The 10,227-nt window shown below is 36.3% G+C and overlaps 1 protein-coding gene across 3 annotated transcripts; it reads left to right on the top strand.

Moving 5' to 3' along the window:
- Positions 1–126: 126 nt before the first annotated feature.
- Positions 127–9,176, top strand: odad1 (outer dynein arm docking complex subunit 1). Of its 3 annotated transcripts, none has more exons than XM_051912507.1 (15): positions 127–207; positions 1,599–1,700; positions 1,787–1,886; positions 2,165–2,345; positions 2,431–2,556; positions 3,792–3,905; positions 4,000–4,067; positions 4,847–5,034; positions 5,520–5,648; positions 5,727–5,809; positions 6,269–6,437; positions 6,605–6,768; positions 8,191–8,294; positions 8,428–8,521; positions 8,616–9,176. In XM_051912507.1, exons 2-15 carry the CDS (start codon positions 1,634–1,636, stop codon positions 8,718–8,720), a joined length of 1,692 nt encoding a protein of 563 aa, XP_051768467.1. In that variant the 5' UTR covers positions 127–207; positions 1,599–1,633; the 3' UTR covers positions 8,721–9,176. The 3 variants fall into 3 exon arrangements, with proteins under 3 accessions (XP_051768467.1, XP_051768468.1, XP_051768466.1); XM_051912508.1 differs by having other exon boundaries at positions 152–207; positions 1,620–1,700; XM_051912506.1 differs by lacking the exon at positions 127–207 and having other exon boundaries at positions 653–1,700.
- The last annotated feature ends 1,051 nt before the right edge of the window (positions 9,177–10,227 follow it).

Below are 10,227 nucleotides of genomic sequence, written 5' to 3'. Positions count from 1 at the left end.
CTGTTTTACATGTTTCATTTTAATTAAAAACAAAAAATAATAATAAAGCTGAATTGAAAGTCTCTTCCTTTCACTGGTCTCGTGTTTGTGAGAAACAGCGCCCGCTGTAGATCGTTTACTATTTTCCTTAGAGACCGTTGCTAACAACTTTGTTAAAAGGGAGGAAGACGTGTCAAATAAAACCACCTGAAGAGTGATAACAGTAAGGTAAGATTTATCTCTATTCATTATCTTTTTTTTATTTACCTCACCATATTTTACTGTTATCAGAGGCAGCGATGAAGCTAAAAACTAAGTAGCATTATTTAAAAAAATATATATTTTTAAACATAGCTTGACTAGTCGTACGTTCTCGATTGTATAGCATCATCATTGTTTCAAATTAATATTTAATTCATCAATATAAATGTTAAAACATTTTTGTTATGGACGCGAAAAATGTTATGGTTGTCTGTGTAGAAAAATATATAGTAAATACTACTGTGGTACTACCATGGTATAGGTAATTAACGTAAATTATTGTGAGAACATGGTACTCGAATATATACATCCTGGAACTGAATAATTACCTACATATTCATGTACCTATTCATATTCATGTCATTTACCTGCTACTCCAAGGTAACTTAACGTTACTCCAAAGAGACCGTGGTATTACCAAAGTACAAGCCCAAAAGCATGGTGATACCATGGTAATTTTAGTTAGTCAACAGAACACAGCTGTATAAATAATGGTTAAGGGTGCTTTCACACTTGGTTCGATTGCCTGGACCGAACCTGAGTTCGATTGCTACCCCCTCCCCTGGCCCCCGCTGGACTGTGTTCATATTATATTATTTGGGTCCGACCCGCGGTTCGTTTGCGTCATCAAACCAGCAGCTGTTTATTCCGTTGGTTAGTAACGACGGCGCAGGAGAAGGCGGCAAAATGCATAACGTTGCTCTCCTCAATTTAATATTTTTGTTTTTGAACCGTTGGTTTTGTTCATAAAGGCACTTGCGTCTATCTGCTGCGAATGTAGAATGCTAAAGTCAATCGAACCCGGGTGCGCACCAAAAGTGCTAATGTGAAAGCACCCTGAAATTAGAAACGATGCATTTTAGTCACTCACATAACGTTAAGTCTTGAAGGAAAATCAGACGTCACCACCGCGTTTACCGTCGAATATAGCGTCTTTTTCGTTGTCCTCTGCTTCATCTTTGTTCAGATATTCATCCAAAAACTCTTCACTTTTTTTTCTTTTTTTAACATATTTCATATTTATTTACCTGAAAGGCCTCTGGATTTTTGTATTTGACGAATTAATTACTCCCGCCACAGAGGCAGTGCGCATTATGACCCGTTGCTATCGCGTTTCTAATTTTTGACTGAAATCATTTTTCAGTCTCAATGAATCAAATGTTTAATGTACCATACTTGATGATAAATGTTTTACCTGTACTTTTAACCTAATATATACACCATATTATTTTATATTCGGTGTATAATAAATAATGATACAAATCACAAATCAAGAAATTGGTGACCTTGGGGTTTTTTGTTACTTATGTTTTGTCTTTATGATTCAAAGCTTTGTTTTGATCTGCACCTGTTGTTAGCCCAGTGTTTTGTGACTATAGTCATCATCATCATCATGCCTCGTGGAAGATCAGCAGCCAGTGTCCTCTCTGGCAGCAGTGACTTGGACTTTGATGGAATTGGTATGCAAATGACACATTGTTAATGATAATTAAGAATTATTATCATGCAGATGAATGTTCTTATGCAACCAGCTGTTTGTGTCCAGTTGAGACAGAGCTGGAAAAACTGCAGAGACAGTTCCGTATAATGGAGAGGGATCGGCAGGCTTACAGCATCCAGTCACAGGAAAAAATTCGCAAACAGCGGTCAGTCCCACCCACCGTCAATGCCATTAAATGCTTTCAGGAGTTTTTTGTTTTGTTTATTAAGTCAATTATTTTAACTGACAATGACAAACCTGATCATATATAAAGTAAATATTATATTTATTGTAAAAATGCATTGTTTTTCTCTTTGGAGTAGGGTTAGGATTTGTCAGTAGAAGCCTATCGAATGTCCTCATTATGTACATGTATTGCATTGTGTGTTGTGTGCAATGTGTGTTTGAGCATATTTAGTTTGATGTGTGCGAATTTGTCCGCAGGCAGGAGATTTCTAAGCTGCGTGAGGAACAGGAAGAGTTGTTGTGTGTGTTTGAGTGCCAGTCAAATAAAAAGAGTGACAATCAGGACATTGAGTGTATCAAAACTCTGCTGGAGCAACGAAACACACTGGATGATCAACTAAAGAATGAGAGACAGACCCAAACACAGCTGGAACAGGAGGTGTGCCTATTATTAAACTTTGCCACATGACACATCTCACGCTGTTGGTGCTACAAATGTTTATTTGCATGCATTCTGTTTGCAGATCACGAATATGGAGAAAAGGCTGGTGGAAATGAGAAGAGGAGAGATCACGGCTTCCCAGAGTCACACGTCTCAGGCCCGCCATGCTCAGAAGGCCACACGCACCCTGGAGAACAAACTAGACCGGGTAAATAGAGAATCAAACATTTCACAGCATGCAGTTTTACTGACCACACAATTGTGGGCACTTTACATGTAAGTCAGTGTAGATGTAGTGTTTTGTCCAGAATAAACTGCAGACTGGACCAGACTCCAGCAAAACAATCGGCCATACAAAACTAGATGTTATTTTGTTCCATAGATGATGCTGAACTGGTTTTGAGTAGCTACGTTTATGTGAAACCAAATAATCTGTTAGTAACCAAATTGATGACTCAATCGGACTGAAAGGCCTTCATTTAATCACCTCAATAGATCCATATAAAATTTCGATTTGATTGGAAGGAGTGGTGAAGACCTGGAATAATCCGATCAAATTTTTGGAGTGTTGAAGAAACATGTTGTGCAACATGAATATAATGCAGAATATTGATGCCGAAAACATTGAAATAAAGAAATTTTTAGGCGTGTCACCAAAAAAAATATGTTTTGCATTTGACGTAAGTAGATAAAACAATGGTCAGTGACACTCCTACTATGTGTGAGTTCATCATTTGTGCTGTGCATTGGTGTAGTGAATAATGGCGGTAAAAATAACCACAATTCTTAGCAAATAATCATAATGAAAATTGCATGTAAACGGGAGTGAAGAGGTTTGCTTGTGTCATGCAATCATCTTAATGTGATTAAGTCCTTACTCTGATTATTGGAAATAATCACATTATTGGTACACATATAAACATAGCCATAAACCTTAGTCGCCATATTGAATTTAACACAGATGAAAATAAGTCTGTGAGAGACTTTACAATGGCGCGCACTGAATAAAGGTCCTAGATGATGTAATTTTTTAATAACTCACAACTTTCAAAATTAATTTATGGAGTTTTGGTCTACTGAATTTTTTTTTTTGCGTAGACGTTTCATTGGCTGTACAAGTATGTTGTTAAACAACAATATAATCCATTGAACACACTGTACTTCTATCCCTCACAGTCTTGTTTTCATTCCTGTCAAAAATAAATATGATGCAATCCTGACTTAGGTCTATTATCTCTGGTTCTGAATGCCGCAGAATACATTTTTGTTTATAATATATGTAATGCACATATAAGCGAATATGTTAATTGGAGTGCAAAGCTTAGGGTTCATATAAACAGAACTTTTAGAATATGAAAACTGATTGGATTCATTCGGATTGATGAAAATCAGTGCATGTAAACATACCTAGTGTGTGATTTGTTCCCCTTGTTGTCCCTGCAGGCTCTTATTCGCTTTAACAAACAGCTGACAAAGAACAGCCAGCTCAGAGAAGAGCTCGAGACACTCCGCATGGAGCGCGTCCGATTCCAGCAGCTGCATCGCAGACTGGAGAAGGTTGGGCATTCTGGGCAGCTCTGGGGTGTATAATGAGTTTGAGGGATGCAGTGATTGAACACAGTTAAAACAAGTGCTGTTGTCTTTCTTTCAGGTATTGCAAGATGTTCGTAAGGATATTGGTGAAGTTATCGACATGTCAACCACAGCTTCTGATGCAAGGTGAGAGAGATACTTTTTTGCTTCGCTAACATACAGTATTCTCAAAATCAGGAAAAACCTGAAAAGGAATACAATCCAGTAAATTCAAGAAAATTTCTATAATGCATATAATATTTTTTAGCTCAATGCTAATATATTATCATTAGATGATTTTTGAATTTTGGACAACATGACATTTAACTTCCATGCAGTGTTATTTTACTATTATAGTTTTTATTAATGCTTTGAATTAATACTTGAATTAGTTTTTATTAGCAGTTTTCATTTTAATTTTCGTTTATGTGCTTTTGTTATTTTTATTAGTTTTTGTTTTGTTTATTTTTTTTTTTTTTTTTTAGTTTTAGTTTTTTGTTTATTTCCAGTTAGAAATTTTAGTGCTTCGGTTTTATTTCAGTTAGTTAGTTATTTCAGCTTTATTTCAGTGGAGAATTTTTTATTTTTTTTTGTAGTTTTAGTTTTAGTTTTGAATCAATGATAATAACCCTGCTTCCAATGTAAACATAAAGTCCTCAATGAAATATTATTGGTTAATATATTATTCTCCTCCTTCCACGCAGTCTTGATTAAATCAAATGCATGTCATTTTAATTAAACTGATTGCTGCACATCTAGCATCACCAATCTGAAATGCGCAAAAGGTTTCCCAACCGCTTTCAACACAGAAAAATTGCACACATCACTTTTAATAGAGAGTTATCATTTTGTATGGTATTACAAATTGCTCCACCCTCAATAAGTGGACATTTGTAGCCGGTTCTAATTATATGTGTGTATTTAAGAGAGGAGGCTCAGACCAAAATTACCATGATGAAGGAGAAGGCGATAAAGGATCTTGCGCAGTACTCAGCTGAGAGGAAGGAGCTGGAGAGAGTCATCGCTCATGAACACAGACTCAAAGAGTTCATGGCCACCAAGAGTAACGAGAGAACTGCCATGGATGATGGACAGGAAATGAGACGCAGACAAGGTCAGAGAGCAATAATTGTAACCAAAAATTGTTGTTGGTTAAATTGTATACACTACCGTTCAGAAGTTTGGGATCAGTAAGATCAAAGTTCTGTCATGAAACTCTAGATGGCGCAAGCTAATAGGTCAGCTGATAGCTGATTCTATATAGGGGACCGCTGATTGGTTCCTGCTGAATCAGTAGCCAATAAGCTTGCTGCTCAGCCTTCAAATGCTTGGTCAGCATTTGCTGTAGCAATTGCAGCGCGCTTTCAGAAAACCTCCATCAATAACCAACAGCAGCAGCAGCAGCAGCAGCAACAACGTAGCAGATCTATTCCAGCAAGACCAAACATATCAAAATTGTCATATCCATTACCATGCCAAACTCTCCGAGAGTTGTCATGACAGAATTTAATTTAATGCATCTTTTCTAAATATAAGTATTAATTGCTTTTTAAAGTACTATTTTTTGGCTGAAAAGTTAACAATGTGTGCTGATGGCAGAGATGAAGCAGCAGAGGAGGGCAGACGCTGGAGAGGAGACATTTGAAACTCTCGAGGAGGTTTTCCAGCGGATTAAGAGATTGACCGGGGAAGATAATTTGGAGATGTTAGTTACAAAATTCATTAAGGGTGAGCTTTGTGTTTTCTGTTTTGTGCTAGCAAATGATTACAATGTTTTATGCTACAACTCTCTATGTTTTTTAACAGTTGAGGACAGGAACTTTGCTCTTTTCAACTATGTAAATGAACAGAACATAGAAGCTGAGAAACTGAGAGAGCAAATCCATCAGGTCAGTGCGATTCACAGAGCTAGTAGAATAAGACCCAAAACATACATATTGTTCACAAATTTGCATAATCATTTAATATACATAACATGATGAGGAAGGACAGTTTAGCCCCCTCCACTTTTTGTGAGATAATGATTCAAAGTGTAATGAGGTTTATTTCACTTAGCAGTGGTGCAAAGGCAAAAAATTACTTTATTTTAGTATTATTTATTTACTATTATAGTATTTATATAGTGTAGTATTTATACTATATTTTATGTGATTTTGTCATTTTTATTATATTTATTCTGTTTAGCTTTAATTTATTTTTATTTCAGTTTTAGTTATAATAATTTTAGTACTTCAACTTATTTTATTTTAGTTGCCAAGGAACGTGCAACATGCATAATGTTATTCACATTCACATTTTAATACAGACATAACAGTAGAAAACCATTTTTTGTGTTGATGCTGTTCCAGATTGGAGAAGAGATGGAGCAGTTGCACATGAAAGGTGTCCAACAGGAACAGGAAAATCAGGTGGAATTAAAACAGGTGAAGGATCTACAGCAAGAGTGTGAGACACAGGCCCAACAGTATGAAGCCCAGGCCAATGACATCAACAAGATCCTTGATCAGATCAAAACAGGTACTAGTAAAAATCACCCCAACATGCTTTACCATAACCACATGAATAAACCCTAGAAGAATGAAGATAACTTGTCACATTATTGTCTTAGAAGAATAATTACACTTATATGAAACTTGTGTTTTTATACACAAAAGTAGCAGTTGCACATGTTGATGTCATTCTAGGGATAGACAGTGTGTTCAATAAGATTGACTGCGACCCAACATTGGTGGAAGACATGCTGGGCTCTTCCTCTGGGATTAGTGGCAGTAACATCATGGCGTACCTCAGCCTGTTGGAGCAGAGGACCAGTGAACTGCTCACCATTCAAGCCTTCATTAAATCTAAGGTACAGAAAAGACCCATTCACTGTGGCACACATGTAACAGAAGGTACCAACAGGTTATTTCATAAGCTGTGTCCGAAATCACCCCCTATACCCTTAAATGGGGCACTATTTGAGGGGACAGCCATTTGTAGTAGTTGTGCCCAAAACCAAAGTGAATGTTATCGAGTGCACTCATTCAATCCCACAATGCACCCGATAACGAGTGTACAACCAGTGAACGCTCATAGCTAGAGAATACCCATAATACACTGTGAGGGTCATGCCAAGGGAATTCCCACGTCTGACCAGAAGATGGCGCCTGCAGCATCCGCTTTCCAAACCGCTCGTTCAATGTGGCTACAGCATAATATCATATAGGTATAAATTCCTGTTTAATTGATTATTAAATTGTTTAATTAAGGTTTAAATAAGGTTTATTACTGGAGCCGCCAGTTTTGCTAAGTTTCAAATAGTTATTAAACAACAAGCACAAACTATGCAAAAGACATACTCAGTGTCAGAATTCACTCACTAATTTCTATTCACTCCTTCAAGTGAACTATATTAGTGGACTAATGTAGGGAATAGTGAATGAGGGTGTAGGGGGTGATTTCAGACACAGCCATAGTTTTTGTTGCTTTAACAACATTAAACAAGTAATACAAAGACATGCGTTAGAGCAGTTTTACTACGGTAAAAAAAAAAACTAACAAGTATTTTAGGTAAAATGCAATTCGATTACCACCAGAAAAATGTTGACTCATTCCTCAGTTTGTAAAAGTAGTGTAGAATACACTTAAAATAGTCTAAAGGGCATCCGTTGTACTTGTATTTACGCCAGAGCATTGGTGCTCAATTATTATTATCAGTTATTATTGGTGCTTAATTATTATTAATGGTTCTTATTATTATCAATAATTAGTTTTTGCTGATTAGTATTTTTGTAGAAACCATGATACATTGTTTTCAGGGTTCTTTGATGAATGGAAGGATCAATGAACAGCATTCATTTGAAATAGAAATCTTTTGTAACATTATAATTGTACCTTTACTGTCACTTTTGATAAATTTAAAACATCCTTGCTGAATAAAAGCATTAACTTGAATGGTAGTATCACAGTTTCCACAAAAATGTTAAGCAACGAAAACCGTTTTCAACATTGATAATAATCAGAAATCAGATCATGTGACACTGAAGACTGGAGTAATGACGCTGAAAATTCAGCTTTGAATCACAGGAATAAATGATATTTAAAAATATATTAAAATAGAAAACCGTGCTTTTAAATTGTAATCATATTTTACTGTTTTACTGTATTTTTGATCAAATAAATGCATCCTTGATTAGTATAAGAGACTCCTTTCAAAAACATAAAAAAAAAAAAAAACCCTGACTTATTCCGAACTGTTGACCATTAGTGTAACTGTAATGTAAATAAATAGGACGTGGAGGAGAGTGACGACCTGAAAGGGGTCGCTCAGTTCCTGCTGGGTCAGAAGCCAGACGTGCAGAAACACACAGCGATCGTTCAGCCCCCCATTACCAGGTGAGAGCAGCTTCTCATATGTTGAGCCGTATAGGCACAGTCTATGGAGATAAAACAAATTTACACATAATATGAGGAAAAAATGACTTTATTTTGTTAATATGTCCTCTTGGTCTTATTGTGCACGATTCAGGCACGATTATGAGACCGAGGACTCTTCTCTCACAGATGAGGAGGATCGACCTTTGACCCACAAAGAACTCCATCAGCACGTTATGATGAGCAGTGTAAGGCACACAGAATAGCTCTTTCCCATTCTGATTTATTCATTAACTACGGTTGCTATGCAGTTACAAGGTGTTTGTTGGTTATTTGTCACAGGTCCTGCGTAAAGACGAGTCTCTGCGTACAGGAAGAGGCAAAGATGTGAAAACCCCAAAAAGCAGCACCATGTCTAGCAACAGACAGCGTTCACTGGAGGCTTAAGACACACTCTGGTGTTCTAATAAAAAAGTTGAATATGAAATGTAGGCTCTAATTCTTGCTAAATAGTTATCTACCTAGACAATTTATAACAATATAAAAATTCTGTCATTATTTCCTCATCACCCCATATGCTGTTCTAAGGAACAAATGTTAGAAGTTTGGAATGAAATGAGGGTGAGTAAATGACAGAATTGTTATTTGATGAACAGTTCCTAATAACAAACAGAAGAGGGCAGAATTTAGCCATGTTAGCGAGTCAGATCATACTAGAACTCCCACAATGCCCTCATCTATGTCATGTTGTCTGAATAAATCAAAGTAATTTTTTTCCAGTACCCAGTTCTTTGTTTTGTTAAATAACTCGTCATATGGTCACTTGCTTTTGTGTTTGCCATGTTTCTATTTAAGGCAGTTATGCTTCAGAGTGACGGCAATAAAAGTTGGGCAAAACAACAATTTCCAGGAATTGTTTTTAACTTTTATCAGACATCAGATCATTTTAGCAAATCTATTTTGGAGACTATTTATGTCAATTACTGCATTTTGACTGATTGGGGATTATTTCAGCAATAAGGCACTTGAGGTCATGTTAAATTATGAATATAGTAAAACAATCAGTGGAGTTAGTAACCCTTTAAACTAAGTATGTATAGTGCCATTCTAAGTGCTTTAAAATGAATGCTATTGACCAATCAGCATCAAATATCTGATTTATAGTGTTTAAAAAAAATAATAATAATAATGCCACATTTTAATTATTCTAATTCTTTAGTTCTTACTTTACATTTAAATCGTTAATTTTACAAGCAAGGAAATATTGGAGGTCATGAAGATTTCATTGGCCACTATACATTTACATATTTTTTATGCATATTTTTGTGTCCATTCTCTACTAAATATTCTGTTTGTAATAGTAATTCGATCGGGGATAAAAAGAAAACTTAACCCTTAAAGTATTTGTGTCTCTTTTGATACCAGTGTGGCTTCGAAAACGCTCTCTTCTTCATTCTGTGAAAACAAACTCGCATAGATAATACATCAGACGCAACTCAAGATGGAAGTTTAGATCGGTTTAGATGCTTTGAAATTCGACCCTTTTTTTAACCCCCTCCATTTGCTGCAAAATGTTTTGTGCACACGGCCCACCGGGTTACCATGGCAACGCTACTCCCACCCCCCTTTTTTTTATCACAGCCGAGGCTCATTTCCTCATACTAACAACGGCTCGCTCTCGCCCACTCATAAGGACCGCCCACACTGCAAAACAAGTAGCCAATCAGAGATCACGCTGACACAAAGGAAAACACTGACTACTACAACTTAGCCATTTACTATCACTTCTTATCTCATCCTCCCTCTGCTTTTTTTCTCTTCCCAGGATGCATTTAAGTTCCTTCCTGTCTATCTTACAGCGTTTTTGGTTTGTTTTAAAAACTAGTATGTTGGGCTTCATTTATTATTATTTTTAATCCATTAGTAGTGTTTGCAAATGCAATTAAACTTTGGC

Source organism: Ctenopharyngodon idella, chromosome 11, assembly GCF_019924925.1.
Source record: "Ctenopharyngodon idella isolate HZGC_01 chromosome 11, HZGC01, whole genome shotgun sequence".
Lineage (NCBI taxonomy): Eukaryota > Metazoa > Chordata > Actinopteri > Cypriniformes > Xenocyprididae > Ctenopharyngodon > Ctenopharyngodon idella.
The sequence above is the reverse complement of the archived record's forward strand: the minus strand, read 5'-3'. Positions and strand labels throughout refer to the sequence as shown.

Bases quoted from the DNA above. Each gene is read 5' to 3' on its own strand.
- odad1 (XM_051912506.1), top strand. From the start codon at position 1,547: ATGTTTTGTCTTTATGATTCAAAGCTTTGTTTTGATCTGCACCTGTTG. The intron at 5,035-5,519 runs GTCAGAGAGCAA...TGCTGATGGCAG, and splicing joins GGAAATGAGACGCAGACAAG to AGATGAAGCAGCAGAGGAGG. The intron at 8,522-8,615 runs GTAAGGCACACA...TATTTGTCACAG, and splicing joins AGCACGTTATGATGAGCAGT to GTCCTGCGTAAAGACGAGTC.